The sequence below is a fragment of the Camelus ferus genome, chromosome 2 (genome assembly GCF_009834535.1).
Source record: "Camelus ferus isolate YT-003-E chromosome 2, BCGSAC_Cfer_1.0, whole genome shotgun sequence".
NCBI lineage: Eukaryota > Metazoa > Chordata > Mammalia > Artiodactyla > Camelidae > Camelus > Camelus ferus.
Genome location: NC_045697.1, coordinates 111,871,176 through 111,890,536, shown reverse-complemented (window position 1 = coordinate 111,890,536; position 19,361 = coordinate 111,871,176). Strand labels below are relative to the sequence as shown.

The following is a 19,361-nucleotide window of genomic DNA, read 5'->3' as shown; positions in this document are numbered from 1 at the left end:
GATGCCAGGCCACACAGATTAAGCAATTTAGAGATTTCGGGCAAGGGGGCCCCACTTTGCAGCAGGTTTGGAAAAGAGAAAGCATTTCAGCGCATGTTCTGCCACAAAGCATCTGGCGGGCTAAGTGAGAGCTTCAGAATTCCTTCCGAAAGGGATGGGAGACTTCCTGTCATTCCTGTGTGTTTCTGCATGTGGGACCTGGGTGGACAATGCAAAGTGTAAACAGATGTAAATGGTGAGGGAGGAGGCCAGGCCAGGCTTTGCGCTGCACACTCCCCAGGCCCAGGTCGGGCCTCTCCCCGGAGCTTGCCGGGGACAGTTCCTCCCAAGTTACCGGGCGCTTGAATGGTTTATTTCACCAATATTTGCTTATGGAAATAAAGGGGCGCGGCCAGGGCGGGAGGAGCGGGTGGAGGAGGGGCCTGAGGCCGAGGGGCTCGGGCTGAGCACCAGCAACCTTGTCTGCTATGATCATTAACCTTTCTGGGGAACGCGGCTGCCCGAGCTCTGAGGCTCAGAATGTGAGGACAGCCCCGCGGACACCGCGCAGGCCGCTCGGACCGCTCGCTTTACCTCGCGCGCCGTCGCTCCAGCGCAGTGTGGCAGAAAAATGAGACTTCAACAATTCTTTTTCCTTTTTTTAATCTTTATGATGAGTCCTCTCCTTATCCACGGACAGAGAGCAGGTAGGACTTTGACACTTTTGTACCGAGTAAATTGTTTTTTATGCCTGTTTGTGCCCATGGGCCTCCGAGCACGACTGTGTTTGTATTGAAAATCACTTGGGGTGGGAAGGGATCAATTGGGAGTTCGAGATTTGCAGATACTACCTACTATATATAAAATAAACTACATTCAGTATCTCGTAGTAGTCTATAATGAAAAAGGATATGAAAACGAATATATATATGTATATGTATGACAGACATTATGGTGTACACGGAAATTGACACATTGTAACTGTACTTCAACTTTAAAAAACCACTTAGGTGTGCTTCGGAGAATTGAGGATAAGTGTGTAGGATTTCAGAAATTTGTTGTCTATCCTGGTAGGTCTGTTATTTGCATGTTTTTAAAAATAGCTAGATTTTAAAATGGTGATAAATATTTTATCACTATTTTTCTAAATTCAAAGAAAATTGATTCCAAAGCTAGCATAGGTATGTTATACTTGTAAGTAAAAAGACAGCTGTTATTTCTAGATATATAGTCAGATGTGCCACTTTAAAAGGTGCCATTTTTAGTATTATCACGTTTGGTCAAGATAAATAATATTAATTCACTTGACATATTTTTCAAGGATTCCATCAGTTGTGTTGTTCTTAAATACCAGGAATTTAGTAAACAAAGTTATTCTAAAGTGCTTTTACTTCAAAACTAAATATCTAAGATTTCAAAGCACTGGCAAGTTAAAAAAAAGAGTATATACATATATATATGTATCTATATATAAAGTTTTCTAAGAAAAAAGCCAACTAAATTTAAATAGAAAGGTGACAAAATTTATATCCAAATATGTTAGATTATTCACTTGATAATATACTTCCCCATTTAGAACAGAAGATGGTGCATAAGTGATTAAATATTCAGTCTCTGCCTTTTAGTTAATCAGAAGTTTGATCACTGAGATTATTTCAAATAAGGGCTCCTGGTCTGCCCTTTTACATAAGTAAGAAAAAAATTTCAAATTAACAACTCCAAAAGCATCTGATCCTTTCTTACTGTTTCCAGCAATTGCTATTCAAACTGTTTCTCCTCTGCACGGGGAACTATATTCAGTATCTTGTAATAGCCTATAATGAAAAAGAATATGAAAAGGACTCTATATATAACTGAATCCCTGTGTATACCAGAAACGTGAACTGTTAGGAATACCTGTCATGCATTTGCATCACCTTAATTTGTTTTATCACTGCACATCTGAACAAATAGCAAATAATCACAGTATAATTTGGATCGAGAATGTTCCCTCACATCCTCCAAATTAAACAACATTAATTTTTGGTAAATGCTTCTCATATTTTTCTTTTTTTTTTCCCCTGCAGCTAATTTGGCAATGAGGAGAAAGCTGCCCAGATACAACTGTCTTCAGAGGAGATGTATACCCCTCCATTCACGAGTCCCCTTCCCCTGAGGTACTTCTGATAGAAAGAGTTTTACTGCATTTGGGCAATGTTCCAGATTAGATATCCCTGAGAATGTTTATTCATATTTTGCACGTGTGATCATGGCTTGACAGTGATGTCTGTTTCAGGAACGCATACTCACAGCTGGCGTAGTAACAGTGACATGAAATGATGTTTGGGAATTGCTTTCATCATTTAATGGAACAGATGAGGAAAATCTTGATAGTTGTTGAATTTGAGTGATAGCTGTATGAGGATTAATACTGTTGTATGTGCTTGAGAATTTTCGTAATTGAAGAACCAAGCACTAGGAGAATTTAATTATAAAGGTATCTTTAAAAATGAGTTTTGGAAAACACTGACTAGCTCCCTGTGTTTTCCAGAACAAGCACATTTCCCATTAAGACCACTGTGTGCTAAAAATTTTCTGGACACATTTGCCCAATATCACCAAATGGATGATGTATTACCCTCAATACTTAGTAGTTTATTCTTTCTGAAAACATTTCTTTTAATATGTAAAATCAACTTAATATTACTGACATGGCAGCTTTCCAGCTTCACTAATAGAATTGGTCTAGATGGTTGCATCTTTAAGGATAAATTCTGAATAGCATTTTTCCCTCTTTTTAACATTCATGGAAAAAGCAATGATTTTACACCACCACCATCACCAGGAATACTGCTTGAATCAACTAACTTCAAACACCTGTTTAAGTTACTTCATACTAAAAAATAAGGAACTTGACATTCCATTGTAATGATTTTAAGCTCTTTAATTTACATGAAATGTATCTTCCTTTAAAAAAATAAGTCATAGAAATATCCTTCAACTGGTTAACAGAACACAGGCAATGGCTAAATTAGCGTATTGAGTTGGCCTGTGGACTGGGGTATTTATGGCACTTTTCATTCAGAGGGAAGAATGATTGCTGTGCCTGTTTTAATACGCGCTTTTCCAGCCAGTGAACACCCGGCGTCAGACAGCAGATGAAGGAAGAACAGTTCAGTAATAAGCATTTATTACGAGAACCAAGACAAAAAGCCAAGTTCTCTATGCCTGTATCTGTAACAAATTTGTTTTTGCTAGTAAAACATGAAAAATAAATTTGGTGGAGGAATCCAGAAAGATACAATAAAAAGTTCTTGAGAAGCCAATTAATAGGGACTCAAACATGCATTAAAAGGATTTTATATGTGAAAAACATCCTTTGGTATGTGTAGATAATGCATTTCAGTCTGTTATGTAAATAATGATAAAAATCTGTGCTTAGGATGGGTGGAGAAGTTCAAGATTTCTCCAGCCCTCCTCCACAGATAACAAAAGAGGCATCTTGCAGTAGCGAGGGAATTCCTGCATATGCAGGGAAAGATACCTCACAAACGCGAACAAAAGCCCTTAGTCGGCCACAGGTTATATTGGTTTTCTCCACAAACCACCTGCCATAAAAACTCTGCTGCCAGTAAACAAGATAGACTAGGGACATTTGAATTGTCAAAGCTAAGGAAAATTTTGACCTGTAAACCAAATTTGTAAACCAAAGGGAAATTTGAGTCAAAGCCACATAAGTCTGTTAAGAACAGCAATCCTTTACAAAAGTTGGGTAATCCTTTTAAAGAATGGCTCAGGTTACAGCGTCCATTTTCTCAGTGTTTAGACCAGTCCTGCATTCCAGTTAACAGTTTTTTAAAGAATGTGTAGAAGTCACATTTTAGAATCCAGCGATAGTATAAAAGCCAGTGCAAGGTAAACGTTAAGATAGTTTCCCAAGATCTTGCTCAGCCAGCAAAATGCTACCTTCGGGTTTGATAGCGTGATTCTCACTGTCCTAAATACTTGCACATTTTTAATATGTCTTGTGACCAGGTACTTTGACAACTGGATAAAAGCACTGTAAACGCAGGTGTTAGAACTCTGGCGCAGAACCTCCTGTTCATTTGCCCCCCTCTGTTTCCTTCATGCTTTAGATAAAAATCACAAGTTACTTGACTCAGTTAGGGTCAAGGAAGGTAAAAGGATAGGTAAGGTAAACAGTTGACTTTGAAGTTTTACAGATTAACCCTTTAGTGTGGTTTAGGATGGGAAAGCCCTATTACCTTTACTCTGTCCATTTTTCCTTCTCCTGGAGTCCTTGTCAAAGATCTTCAGTGAGATTTCCTAACAATTGAGGTAGTTAAATAGAAAATCTATGCTGTGTAAAATTCATTTTCTTCGTGCTTCTTTTTTCTCACAAATATTTTGGCATCACCTTCAGCCCTCAGTGGTTAGAGTGAAGGAAAGCAAGAGAAGGGTGAAACCCAAGCTTATAGGTCGGTGTGAGAAGTAGAGCGGAAATGAGGTAGGGGCTTTGGTGCTAATGCTGTCCCGTTCCAACAGTATTGTCTCACTACAGCCTCGATTTTATTTATAAATACGCTCTCCTGGTAACTACACACTCTGCTAACATGTATTCTTTCCAGCTTTTTAATAATTATTATAATATATGTTCACGGTAGGACATTTTTTTCTAACAGTCTAGGAGAATGTCAAGTCCAAAGTAAAAGTCTGTCACCCTACCTCATTCCTCGTTTTCATTTCCCAGAGATAACGGCTATGAAAATGTTTTTGGTAAAGGTACCTTTCAATACATGAGTTTAAATTGAGACCAGTTAATACTCTCTTATCACCCTTGATTGCCATTCAAATGTAAATGATTCTGGTTGTCTATTTTCTGCCTGATTCTTACCCCCTTACAGTCATGGGCTTCTGACCCCCCTGATCAAACCTCTGTCCTGTCTCCAAAATTTTTACTCAACTGTCCTGGTGTCCTGGCCCTTCTCACTCCATTCTGCCTCTTTGGCTTAACCGAAAGCCAACGCTGCACCCAGAACCTCCACTTCAGTGGAGCACGTCATCACCACCTTTAGCAGGGCTCTCGGGAAGTTAACTCTTCTTTGATGCACCTCCGATTTCCATTCAGCTGTATTTCAAACCTTTAATGACCTCCAGTTTCCTTAAACTTTCTAACCCCCTCATCCAACTCACAGCAAGAGATAATTCCTCTTCCTAGAGAAAATGGAGATAATTAAGCTTCAAAATCAGACACTGCCCTCAAACTACAAACATCTTCATCTGCAACACTTCTCCTATTTTGCCTTCCTAGTCTTCCATTAAGAGACTCCTCTCTGGGGCGTGGTTACTCTCTCCACACCTCAAGCACCGTGATCCAGAAATGACTCGCTTCCCCAGAATGTTCAAGATGTCAAAACTGATCTCTTTCAGGGGGAGGGATAGCTCAGTGGTAGAGCATGTGCTTAGCATGCACGAGGTCCTGAGTTCAATCCCCAGTACTTCCATTAAAAAATAATAATAAATAAATAAACCTAATTACCTACCCCCCCACCCACACACAATAGGAAAAAATAAAACAAAAAACAAAAAAACAAACCCAAACTGATCTATTTCATCTTAGGAAAAAAAAGAAAAGAAAAAAGGTGCACCATTGACCCCGTAGTGCACTCTGGTGACTTGTTTCCTCCCGTCTGTCTTCCAACATGCTGCTTCCCAGGGAGAGTTCCCTAGTGACCTCCTTCTTCTGAAATCCAGTGAACACATCAGTTGTCTCTGTGGGTCAAAAGGTAGAATGAGGGGGGAGGGTAGAGCTCAAAGTGCTAGAGCGCATGCTTAGCATGCACTAGGTCCTGGGTTCAATTCCCAGTACCTCAAATAAACCTAATCCCCCCCACCCCGCCGCCAAAAAAGAAAAAAACTAAAAATTTTTTTTAATTAAAAAAAAAGAAAAACATAGAATGAATTTTCCTGGTTTCAGTGACACCATGCTTCCGTCTGGCTATCTCTGGAATAAGAGATACTTTTCCTCTTAGGACCCGTACGGGGTGTTCAACTGCCAACCTGGCATCACCTCTGCTGCCCTGCAGACTCTGGAAGCCCACGGCCACAGTGCACGAGCATGTCTCCGACACGGCTTCCACACAGCTACTCCTGTAACTCGACTCTGTTCCAGTACCATAGATGTCATCAGGAAGGACTTCCCTGCTGGCAAAAAAGCAGTACCAGAATAAAGTCTTAATACAGGTCAGGAGGGGAGGGTGTAGCTCAAGTGGTAGAGCACATGCTTGAGGTCCTAGGTTCAATCCCCAGCATAAAGTAAGATAAATTTAATTACCACCCCCCCAAAAAAAACTAAAAAGATTACATAAAATTTAAAAAAAGAAGGGTCACATTCTTGCTGAAAGATGGCCCCCGTCCCTGACAAGCCAAATAACTCAGAGTCCGGGTCTTGGGTCTTAGAAGAAAAGAGGCAGCTTTATTGCTTTGCCGGGCAAAGGGGACTCACAGCAGGCTGGTGCCTTCAAAACTGTGAACCCTCCTTGGGGATGGGGTGGGGTGGTTATATAGCCATAGCTCAAACAATGAAGTACTGATAACAATCAACAATCATTTTCTCAGCAGAAGACTTAGAATGGCGTCACGATGCCTCCAGGTGACCGATTCTATAGACGCCAGCGGTTGTCACTCTTTCCATCTCTTTATCTCGCAAGCGCCCAAGGCGTGGTCTTCTGGGTGTTTGGCCTACTTCGTAAGGTTACAGTTCTGTGACCTCCCTGAGAACAATTCAGAAACCAAGTATGAGTATTGCTTTTGATTACTGGAATAAAGCAGAAGCAGTAAGATCAATAGCTTTAGTTTTAACAGTGGGCCTGGGACTGTGAGCAGCAACCGGTCAGTCAGATTAGTCGACCGTTTTAAGGGCAAGCAATCTGTTAGCCTAAATGCAGCCACTTTATTAATCCTCCTTCAACATCTTAAAAAAAAAAAAAAAAAAAACAGTTCCTTCCCCTACCCGATACTGTTTTCCTTTTCCTAGGTTGTTTTTCTCCGTAACACCTAACACCACGTGACAGAACATATGTTTACTTTCTTGTTTGTTTCGTGTCTGCCTCTCTCCATTAAAACGTAAGTGCCAGGACAACGGGAACTTTGCTTTGATCCCATCTATGTGCCCAGTGACTCTCTGTCGTCAGCCCTCCAGAGATACTTGATGCGTGACTGAATGAATACCTAAAAGTAGAGTCTTTAATTCCTCTCTCTCAAGTATTTCTCCTATGTTCTCAAAACCTGGAGGATAATTATAAAGCCATCATGTACTAGATGTTTACTATATATGAGGCCCTGTGCAGTGAAACATCCGTGTTCCTGTCCCTTCTACCTGACTCCCTGCTTCCTCTTTTTTTTTTTTTTAACATTTTTTAGTGATTTATAATCATTTTACAATGTTGTGTCAAATTCCAGTGTTCAGCACAATTTTTCAGTCATTCATGGACATATACACACTCATTGTCACATTTTCTTCTCTGTGAGTTATCATAACATTTTGTGTATATTTCCCTGTGCTATACAGTGTAATCTTGTTTATCTATTCTACAATTTTGAAATCCCAGTCTATCCTTTCCCACCCTCCACCCCCCTGGCAACCACAAGTCTGTATTCTCTGTCTATGAGTCTATTTCTGTCCCGTATTTACGCTTTGTTTTTGTTTGTTTGTTTTTTGTTTTTGTTTTTTAGATTCCACATATGAGCGATCTCATCTGGTATTTTTCTCTCTCTTTCTGGCTTACTTCACTTGGAATGACATTCTCCAGGAGCATCCATGTTGCTGCAAATGGCCCTGCTTCCTCTTTTCATCTCTGTTACTACTGTCTTAGTGCCATCGTGTCTCTCCAGCATCACCTCCACACCTGATCACTCCAGCCTCCAGCTCTGGTTCTGGAAAGCCCATTTTTTTTGTTTTAGCATCTGATCTTTTTAAACTGTAAATCCGATCATGATCCCTTGATTAAAATCCTCCACTGTCTCTGAGGTCTTCAGGACAGTGAGAACGCCCATCATTTAGCAAGGACCGCCTTACAAAATGCCCCTGCCCAGCCCCGCCTCTTCTCCCCTGCCCTCTCTCCGAGCGGATGAGAGTTAAGACTGGGCTGCCTGGATTCTAGCTCTGGCCACACGGCTGACTCGCTGCTGATCCTTGGTAAGTCACTTATCTTCTGTAAGCCTCCCTCCCCTTCCACGTCTGTGAGGTGGAGCTAGTAATGGTGTTTACCTTATCATCGCCATAGCTACCACGTAGTAGGTGCTAAACACACAGTAGCTAGAGTGGTTACCATTACTTTCATGTCAGTCCATCCTTCACCTCTTGCCAATCCTCAAGCTACACTTCTGCCTGCAGGGTCCTTTCCTTACTCTCTCCCCTCACTATCAAGTCATCCGTCAAGACACCTTCCCTGATTTTGATACCCCTACCAATATTAGATGCCCATTTTTTGTTCTCAGCACCATTTGCACACTTCTGCGCAAGTACTGAACTCACTGCATGGTAATCATATGTCCACTAATGGGGTTCCTCCCCTCTTTCCTGAAAATTCTCTGAAGGCGTAGTGCAGGTGTCTGGACTGTTAAATTAACATTTGTGAAGTGGAGCAGAACAGTAAGCCTTTTTTCAACAGCTGGTAAGTTGAAATAGAGAAGTTTGCTACAGGTCTTGGAGGAAGTACCCGGCATGTCCTGGAGGGGCCCCCTGGGAAGAAGGCAGTGTGCAGACCGAGAGCCAGGACCTGGGGTATGTGCCTAATAAGGGCCCTGTGGGTGGAGCACTTTGGGTTCCAGGGCTGGAGCCATATTGGTGAACTTGATGCAGGAAAAACGGATGTGGGGCATGAGGAGGGCCGTGTCCCAGGCTTTGGCTGAGCCCCTGGGATGTGCCCCGCCAAGTGTGGGTCCTTGGCTTCATGCAGGAAAGAATTCGAGTGTGAGCCACCGTTGAGTAAAGGTAGATTTATTTAGAGAGATACATACTGCATAGAGTGCAGGCTGTTTCAAAAGGCAAGAGAAAGGCCACAAGGTGTGGGAGTGGGTGGGTGCTCACATTAAAGTAAAAATAGGTACACACTTTTTATGTTGCTGAATCCAAACTCATTCTGCTCGCTGCATGACAGGCCAATAAATTGGGAGACGAGGTGTTGGGGCAAGGAGTAGCGACTTTATTCGGAAAGCTGGCAGACCGAGAGGATGGCAAACTAATGTATTGGAGAACCATTCTGCTCTAGTCAGAATACAGGCTCCTTTTATACAGAAAACAAGGGGGGGGGGTGTGGTTGGTTGCTGTAACCTTCTTGCTGCAGGCGTTCTTTGTTCTCAAAGCCATCCCTGTGGGCTAGGTCATGGTGTCGGTGTGAACCTCCAACAAAACAAAGGCTATTCTCTTCTACACTTAGAGTAAGGGCTGTCTCTGAAGAGGAGAGAGTGAGAAAGGGAGGCCAGGCATGGTGTTACCTGTTTATATGGGCTCAGTAGCTTCACACGCCTACAGGTGGGACCATTCCAACTACCCTGGGAAAGGGGCTGGGACTCCCAGGAATTGGGCCACCACACATTCTTTGGCCTTTTGCGGTTAGTCTTGGGACGGTCATGGCGCCTGTGGGCATGTTATTCACCATGTTACTATGTTACAATGAGCATATAATGAAGCTCAAGGTCTACTAGAAGTCAAACCTCCCACCATCTTAATCCTCACGGCCAACTGGGAGTTGAATCCTCCACCATCCTGGTGTTAATTGCTGTCATTCCTTGAAGGGCTGTGCCCTGCCCCCTTCCCTCATTTTCAAACCAAAAGAGTTAGGTTTTGGTCAGCCCCAGGGAGTCTTATCTAAGGGGCACATTAGGTAAACAGGCCCTGGGAGGCAGGGAGACTCTTGGTCACAAGGGCTGTTTGTGGAGGGGGTGTGTCACATCAGGCACTTCCATTTGCTTGTGACCCTGCACTGCTCTCCAGGGCATGTGCAGGAGGGGCTGGGGGCCACATAAAGCACACACCTGGCAGCAATACCATGGAGTAGCTGAGCTAAACTCTCGATGGTGGCTTGTATTTATTTATCTTTGTATCTTCAGCTGAAAAAGGTGCCTGGGCTACAGCAGGCACTCCATAAATTTTGCTGAATGGAATACAATTAAACGTTTATCTTAGCATTCAGGAATTACTACCATCATGCCCCAACACACATTTTCAGCTTTATTTCCTGATATTAATTGTCAAACTGAACTCTCGATTCCCTACGTCTGTGCTGTTCTGGAAGGTGCTTCCTCTTCCAGAAATCCTTCCCTCATCTCACCAAGCTGAAACCCCTCCCCTCCCCCAGGGTTCTCTTCAAATTCCATTTTCTGTATGAGACCTGCCCTGATCCAAGTAGCTTAAAATAATCTTCCACTCTCAACAATCACTGCATTTTTATTTGTTGTTATTTTTGTTGTTGTTGTTTTATTTGGGGGGCATAATTAGGTTGTTTGTTTATTTTAACGCAGGAACTGGGGGTTGAACGCACTCTATCAATGAGCTATACCTTCCCCCGCACTACATTTTTGTCTGTAGGTTTTTTAAAGCCATTTATCATACTCAACTTTACTTCATCAAGTTTTATCAGCACTAGAATATGGGCTCCTTGAAGACCAGACAGCCCCTAAAGTTTAGATTATAACCTTATGGTGTATGAGCAGCCTGAGAGCAGCTTTAAGTATAGGGGATTCCTGCATGGACTATAATATCTGTGGGATGTCTTGCTTAAAACTAATTAAAATATAGAAAATTACTGTTTTCTCAATTAAACATAGTCCAGCATCCAAAGACCACGTTAGAGAAAAATCCCTAATTTACTGATGAATTAAAACTTTTCTATAAAGACCATAATGCCTTAATGGTAATATTTATAACATATTGAATATATAAATGTATAAAAATATAGCTGTTTTGTATATTATTATAATAAATGTATATTCCCCTATACAAAATATGTATATGATGGACTAAAGCCTCATTTCAGAGTTTTCTTCACTTTGGAGACTGATTTCTCATTACAAAGTGTGTAATAATTCTTTTTGCAGCAGATATTTACTTAAAGTAGCTGTTCTCGGGGAAGGGAATAGCTCAGGCGTTAGAGTGCATGCTTAGCAAGCCCCAGAACCTCCTCCAAAAAAAAAAAAAAAACCTAATTACTTCCCCTCACCAAAAAAAAAAAGTAGCTGTTCGCTGTCATTTTCAGGAATCTAAAATTTCTTTGTAGCATAAATTTTCTGTTTGTTCTCAGTTAAGTATTCAATTAGTGACATAGTGATAGCAGGTTAACTATATTATTACAGGGCAGTAATATATTTGAAAAATTGATTAATCTTAGATAAGAGCAAGAGAATATTTATTTTATTTATTTTTATTTTTTAGGTGCCTTGAGAAAAACAAAATCACCTATTATTAACTTCTTCAGTACATTTCATTCTTGGATGTATCTTTTTTTTAATAGTGATGTGTGGTATTGAACGCCACAATTCCCTCCGCAATACCAGTAATATCAGAATGTTAGATGAGTTCTAAACTTCCTGATCTTAACAAATTATAAGCAGTTGTCACCAGACACAGTCAAAATCTTGTAAGCGTGTCTACAATTCCTCAGAATATTGCTAATTTACAATTAAAATCCTTGATAGTTTACTTGTTACCACTCAGATTATTTATAAATATTTATAAAAAAAATAATTAATCATACAAACCACATATCTTGTGCTTTCTACATTTCTTTTTTTTTAACATATGCCTCTGTTGAGGCATATTTTACATATCATATAATCCACTAATTTCAAGTGTACAATTCAATGACTATTTTTGGGGGGTTTTTTTGGGGGGTAATTCCATTTATTATTTATTTATTATTTATTTAGGAGATAATGGGGATTGAACTCTGGACCTCATGCAATCTAAGTATACACTCTGCCTCTTGAGCTATATACCTCCTCCACGGGGTCATGGTTATGGTCATGTCCACCTGCACATCCGTGGTCATGCCAGGAGCTTGGTCAGCCACTGTCACTATTCCAGCCCCTTCAGCCTTCCAGAGCATTGACCATTGATTGGTCCTTTTCTCCTGCTAAGACTGATTATTTCCATAATTGCTGCCAGTATTACAAGTTTCCTGCCACTCTATCTTCATCTCACTGTTCTGGAAGAATCCTGAAGTCTTCAACCAGGCATGGTACTGCTGTTGGAGTATACCCAAGAAGTCAGATTGGAAACCCTTTGAATTCTTCATCCAATCCCATGCTGTCTAGCAAACCTACATTTCTGTGGTCAACTTGCCTTACGCTTCACTTTAACGGCTTCTAACTTTTTCTACGCACCTCAAATTTTAGACCCTTATCTTCCTCATTTTCAGCAGAGGGCCTTGCCTCACGTCACAGAGAAAATGCAAGTCATCACATGGTATATCCCTCAGCTCCCAAGTATAAATCCCACCTCACCCGCCTCCCACTCTGCTCACCCCGACCCTCTTCCTCTGAGTGCCACGAAGGCGGGACCATGCCTCCATCCATGCGTGGACCCCCTCCCTCCCTTCCCACTTTCTCAGGAATCTTAAAACTGCCACATACACGTTGTCTTCATTCTCTCTTGCCCTCTGGATCGTCATGTCAGCACAGGTTTAAATGCCGGTAAGACTACACAGTAAAACACACACACACACACACACTCCTCAGTCAAAGCTCTCAAGGATTCTGTCCTTGTCTCCGATGCATTATTTTCCATTCACATTTCAACCTACTCTCATCTGTCTTACAATTTCTTTAAAATAACCAATCATTTTCATTTTCTTGGCCTTCCCTCTGATTTCTCAGCAGAATTTAGCAACTGAAGACTCAGCCTGCAAAATCCCTCTCTTAAATTCTAGGATACCACACTTAAACTTTCCTGCTAAATTCTTAGCTGACCCTCTGGCTCCTAGGCAGGCTTAATCTTACTTGGGACGACTTGCATGCTAGGGTTTCTCTTTACTCTCTCCTGCTCTATTTCAACCATTCCTTTAGATTTAATTACCTCTTTACACTGCTAATACTCTGCAGGAAAAAAAAAAAATCCAAATGAGAACAAGCAAAGCCTATTTATTCATAGCTTGCTGTAGCAAGGGAGTCAACCACCATCACTTGCGTTGACAGAGGATTAAAGAGAGGCAGGAGAGTGGGAAAACACATAGAAAAAAAAGGAAAACTTCAAACCTAATTTGATTACAGGTTGTTGGTAAGGGACAGTTGATGGCAGGTTACCTAGAAGTGGGGCTTCCTGTGTGATTGGTTTGGGCAACCTGTATGGCTTTCTCTGGATAGTCCTGAATTAGAATTAGGGGCAAATATTAGTAAAGCTGACAGTTATTGACCAAATTCTCACCATGTGGGGCCAATTGTTACAGAGTTTATGGGTCAGAATTCTATTTTAATATATGGTCTAGCCATTGTCCGTTTGTAAATTCAGTCTTCCAGCTCCGAACTTATCTCGTTCCCACCACCCACACCTACGTACTGTCTGCCTTGCACCAACTTCCTCGTATCTACTTTTGCTGTTTTATCCATTTTTCATCTTATGGCTTCATGCTGCTTTAATACTTTTTAGGTATCTCTCATCCTACTTGAGATTCACATAAAATTCTTAATGTAACTCACAAAACTGGACAGTGGAAAAGCATTTCTCTCTCATCCCAACCCCTGTCTGACTCCCTGTAGCTATCTGTGAGTTTGTAAATGTGTCCTATTCCTTTCCACTTCAGAATTTTCACACATTTTATTTTCTCTGCCTAGGATCTAGGATTCTTTTTTCCCTTCTCTTTATCGAGTTTATTCCTACTCAATCAAGGCTCTGATCAATTGCCACTTTGTATGTGTGTGTATGAGCGTGTGTGTGTGTGCGTGTGTGTGTGTGTGTACATGTATTAAATAGAAGGTCTCTCATGACACTGGCCCGAGTAACTTTCAGGTCACTTTGGAGTTCTTTAGATTTCACATTTCATTCACATTGAAATTGTGTTAGAGCTTTCAACTTTATACTTATCCCTCACTTTTTCTGCTGTAGTAACACTTTTATATATACAAAAATTATATGTATGATACATACACATATTATTTAAACACATGTGGAATGCACTTACTACTTTGCCTCATTACAGCTTGCTAAACTTAGATATACTTATTTGTAGATACAGAAACAGTCGTTTTGTATGACTTTTTTTTCATTATATGAACAGCCTTTATTTAACTTGACTCTGTTGATGGATGTTTATTTACTTATTTATACTGTTCTGAACAATGGTGCATTGAACATGTATGCACATCTGAACACCTGTACGCTTACTTTCTTACAAAACTTGTCTAGAAGTAGAATCACTAAGATATGCACTTTAAAAACATTTTTTTGAGATAAAATTCACATTCCATATAATTTACCCGTTTAAACTATACAGTTCGGTGGTTCTTAACTATAGTCAAGTAGTTGTGCTACCATCATCATAATCAATTTTAGTACCTTTTTATCTCCCCATAAGACAAAATCCATACCATTACCAGGTCCTCCCCACTTCTCACCAACTCTCTAATCCTAGGCAGCTACTAATCTACTTTCTGTCTCTATAGATTTGCCTATTCTGGACATTTCATATAAATAGACTTACAATGTGTTTTTTTTCTTGTGTGATTGGCTTCTTTTGCTTAGCTTAATGTTTTCAAGACCCATCCATGTAGTAGCATGAATTAGGAAATCATTCTTTTTTAATGGCTGAATAAAATTCCATTGTATAGAGAAATCACATTTCGTTTATCCAGTCATCTAGTGTTTCCACTATTTGGCTACTAGGAATAATTCTGCTCTGAATGTTTGTGTACAGGTCTTTGCTTGAACATATGCTTTCAGTTCTCTTGGGTGTATACCCAAGAGTGAAACTGTTGGATTATATGGTTACTCTGTGTTTGAGTAACTTATTGAGGAACTGCCAAACTATTTTCTACAGTGATCGCAGCAATTTACTATTCCTAAGAGCAATACAGAATGGTTTCAGTTTCTCTACATCCTCACCAATACTTGTTTTTATAGTCATCCTAATGGATGTGAAGTGGTGTCTCATTGTGATTTTGATTTGCACTTCCCCTAATGACAGGATGCTGAGCATCTTTTCATGTACTCATTAGCCATCTGTCTATCTTCTCTGGAGAAATGTCTATATAAATTCTTTGCACATTTTTTCCAATTGACTTAACTTGTCTTTTTATTTTTGAGTTGTAAAAGTTCTTTATATATTTTGAATACAAGGCCCTTATAGGATATATGATTTACAAATTAGTTTCTTCCATTCTTTTGGTAGTCTTTTCATTTTCCTGGTGGTGTCCTTTGAGCACAAAAGTTTTTAGTTTGTTAAAATCTAATTTGTCTACTTTTTCTTTGGTTGCTTGTGTTTTAGATGTTATATTAAAACACCACTGACTAACCCAAGATCACAAATATTCACATTTATATTTTCTTCTAAGAGTTTTATAGTTTTGTTGCATTTATGTCTATGATCCATTTGGAGTTACATATTGTATTTGGTGTGAGGAAGGGTTTCAGCCTCTTTTGCATGTGGTTATCCAGTTGTTCTAGCACCATTTGTTGAAATCACTATTCTTTCCCCCATTGAATTATGTTGGAACTACTGTAAAAAATCTGTTGACCACAAATGTAAGGTTTTATTTCTGGACTCTCAGTTCTGTTTTATTGATCTATATGTCAATCCTTGAACTAACCCTATACTGTCTTGATTATGGCAGTATTGTAGCAAGTTTTTAAATCTGGATGTGTGAGTCCTCCAATTTTGTAGCTCTTCAAGATTGTTTTGATTATTCTGGTTCCTCTGAATTTCCATATCAGCTTGTCAGTTTCTACAAGGAGCCAGCTGTGGCTTGGATAGCATTTTGTTTAATCTGCAGGGAAGTACTGCCATCTTGACAATTAAGTTTTCCAATACATGAACATGGACCCTTGAATAACACAGGTTTGAATTGTGAAGGTCCACTTATGTGGATTTTTTTTTTTCACTAAATAAGTACCACTGTACTACCCAACCCAAGAACAAGGCACCAACAGATTCAGTGTCTGGTGTGAGCCTACTTCTTTGTTCATGGATGGTCGTCTTATTGTTGTGTCTTCACATGGTGGTAAGGGAAGGGAGCTCTGTGGGTTCTACATTGTAAGGGCACTAATCCAAATCACAAGGGCTCCACCCTCATGACCTAATAATCTCCCAAAGGCCCCTATCCATTGGAAATTAGGTTTCAACATATGAATTTTGGGGGAAAACAAACATTCATCCTATAGCACCTGAATAAATGTTTCTCTGTTTGCTCTATTCTCTTAGAACAATTTCCAGAGGATTTAAATATTAAAAATAATAATAATAATTTTCACCAGCTATGGTTGATTCACAGGGAACAGGGACCACAGAGTTCTTCATATCACCACTTTAAGTAACCCTCCAGGTTATGTATATTTTAAACATTGGTACTTAGTGGCAAATTGCTGTCTAGAAAAGCTTCACCACTTTGCATTTCCAATAGCAAGTAATGAGAATGTGTATTCCCCATACTCTTGCCAAAACTGAGTATTATCAATACTTTTAGTCTGCCTGTCTCATAAGCAAAAAAACCATCTCATTATGTTCAAATTTTTGGCAGTCCGAGTTGAGAGATGACTCCTAGAAGAGGCATACTGCATATTCTTGCTGCTAAATTAATTATAGTTAACACCCCACCATGACTGTCAGGTAAATGAAAAATGAAGGAGGTAGAAGTTTCTAGAAATAAAGCAAGAGGCTGCTTTCATGTCTTTGGGAGGTGGTCAAAATAAACTGCCTAGGACCAGCCCCAGGACTCCCCTGGACACACAGGCAGCCATGCTGGTATCCAGCCCCAAATACCCAATGGCTGGCACAAGCCCTGGGACCCCCAGGCCACATACCTAGCCTCACCATGACCTGGCCCTACCCACCAGTGGACTGGCAGCCACTACATGAGGCAGGGCTTGGCAGCCAGTCGGGCTGTGGGCCAAAGCCACCTACCAACACGCCCACAGAAGAGCCCACACAACCAATCTAGGGGGCACACTAGAGCACATGACTCTGGTGACAGAGAGGAGTGTGCTGCTGGGCCCCATAGGATGTCGTCTACATAAGGCCACTTCTCCAAGATTGGGAAATGTAACTTACTTCCCTAAGACATAGAAATAAACACAGAGAATTAGGCAAAATGAGGAGATGGAGGAATATGTTACAAACAAACAAGATAAATATCCAGAAGAATATCAAATAGCAGGCCTTGTTCTGAGTCAGATTCACCATAAAACAAGAGAAAGAGAAGAGGAGAAATGCCAAGCTAGATGAAAAAACTAGGGAGCATTTAAGAAGAAAAGAAGAGCGATATAATGAAGAAGCTGAAATGAAGCAGCAGCTTGAACTCACTCTCTGAGCCCTGGAAATGGAACTGAAGGGTATAAGAAATAATCCAAATCAGGTTGTAGAAAAGCGAAATGACTCTGAGAGGCAATGTTCTCGAGAGCAGAATGCAAAATATTACAAGATGAAATCCTGACCAATCACCTTTCCAAACAAAAGGAGACAGAAATGGCTAATAAGGAAAGGAGTGCTGAGGTTTCTCATAGTCATGAAAAAGACCTGTTGCATAAAACCCACATGTTACAGAAAGAAACTGTCAGGCTGAAATGAGAAAAAGAAACAATAAAAAATCAGAACCAAGAAAAGGAAAATGAGTATTTTGAGACATTGAAATTGTAAAAGAAAAGAATGATGATCTTCAAAAGAAAGTAAAACAGAATGAGGAGAACATTATTCCAATATAGTGGACAGCTTAATGTTCTGACAGCAGAAAAGACAATGCCAAACTCTAAACTGGAGAATGAAAAGCAAGCAAAGAAAGACTGGAAACAAACGTTGAAACATACCATTCTAGATTGACTATTGCCGTCCACAGTCATGATCAAAGTCAGGCAGTAAAGAGTGACCTAGAACTTCCTTCCAGAGAGCAAAAGATGAGTGCTTTCACTTACAGGACAGAATGAATGTGTTGTTTTGTTTTTTGTTTTGTTTTTGCCAAGTTGCTTTATTTAGTAGAATTTTACATTATGCAAAATATAAATAAAAGCATATATTAAAAAATAAAAAATCCGCCCCCCTCTTCCTCGGCACTACCTGTGGAGGTGGAAGCCGTCTCCTAGTCAGCATCATGGCCACCCTCAGACCCCTCCTGAAGCCCAAGATCGTCAAAAAGAGGACCAAGAAGTTCATCCGGCACCAGTCAGACTGATATGCCAAAATTAAGCGGAACTGGCGGAAACCCAGAGGCATCGACAACAGGGTGCGCAGGAGGTTCAAGGGCCAGATCCCGATGCCCAGCATCGGCTACGGGAGCAACAAGAAAACAAAACACACGCTGCCCAGCGGCTTCCGCAAGTTCCTGGTCCACGACGTCAAGGAGCTCGAAGTGCTGCTGATGTGCAACAAATCTTACTGTGCTGAGATTGCTCACAACGTCTCCTCCGAGAACCGCAAAGCCATTGTGGAAAGAACAGCCTAGTCACCAATCCCAACGCCATCAGTCACCAATCCCAACGCCAGGCTGCGCAGCGAAGAAAATGAATAGACAGCTCGTGCACGTTGTATTTGTGTGAATAAAACCATGAAACTCAAAATAAATAAATAAATTTTAAAAATTAAAAAAAAGTAAAACCCCAAAATATTAAGAAAAATTGTTGAGACTACCAATGTAGGTCATTGAGAAGTGAAGATTATTAGGGGAACAATCATTTAATATAAAAAAAAACTAATTGTATAAATTGAAACTTTTAAGAAATATAGTTGCTATATTTATATTGAAAGGTAAGAAAATATCTTTCAGCACTGAAAAACCTGGTAAATTTTCGTAACTCATTGGGTATAAAAAGAAATTAAGCATGAGTAAACTGGTCTGCTGCATAGCATTTATTATTACATTTGTTTCTCTTTTGCTTCCAAATACAGGTCTTTTTCTGTCTAACCTCACTGGGTCTGTCAGAAGAAGAGCGAAGGAAAGGATGTAATTGTGTGATTGCTTAGAAGTTCCTGGACGAAAAGGAGTTGTTTGAAAGCACCTGGGATGGTTGATTAGCTTCACAGGATTCTCTTCTTCCTGGTTTCTCTTTAGAGGCAAAATAACATAAATTCAAAAGCAGTCCAGTTTGAAGTATATTTATTTGCTTGCATAACAAAATTCTCTCTTCTTCTGCACATTATTATTCTTACCTGAGTTAAGAAGAAAAACTGTTTTAATGTCTTAGAACTCTCTAATAGTAAAATGTG

At 40.2% G+C, this 19,361-nt stretch overlaps 1 protein-coding gene and 1 pseudogene across 2 annotated transcripts; both read left to right on the top strand.

Annotated features, from left to right (window-relative positions):
• Nucleotides 1-414: 414 nt before the first annotated feature.
• Nucleotides 415-19,361, top strand: APELA (apelin receptor early endogenous ligand). 2 transcript variants are annotated; one of them, XR_004314311.1, is made up of 4 exons: nucleotides 415-686; nucleotides 2,046-2,135; nucleotides 5,991-6,201; nucleotides 6,580-6,595. XR_004314311.1 is itself a non-coding variant. In XM_014563273.2 (3 exons), the coding sequence occupies exons 1-2, from the start codon at nucleotides 611-613 to the stop codon at nucleotides 2,132-2,134; spliced, it is 165 nt and encodes a 54-aa protein (XP_014418759.1). In that variant the 5' UTR covers nucleotides 415-610; the 3' UTR covers nucleotide 2,135; nucleotides 19,044-19,361. The 2 variants fall into 2 exon arrangements, 1 of the variants encoding a protein (XP_014418759.1); XM_014563273.2 differs by lacking the exons at nucleotides 5,991-6,201; nucleotides 6,580-6,595 and adding an exon at nucleotides 19,044-19,361.
• LOC102523949 lies at nucleotides 18,250-18,711 on the top strand (annotated as a pseudogene).

Excerpts from the sequence above, each read along its gene's own strand:
- APELA (XM_014563273.2), top strand. The coding sequence starts at position 611 with ATGAGACTTCAACAATTCTTTTTCCTTTTTTTAATCTTTATGATGAGT. Across the intron at positions 687-2,045 it reads TATCCACGGACAGAGAGCAG|CTAATTTGGCAATGAGGAGA; the intron begins GTAGGACTTTGA and ends TTTCCCCTGCAG.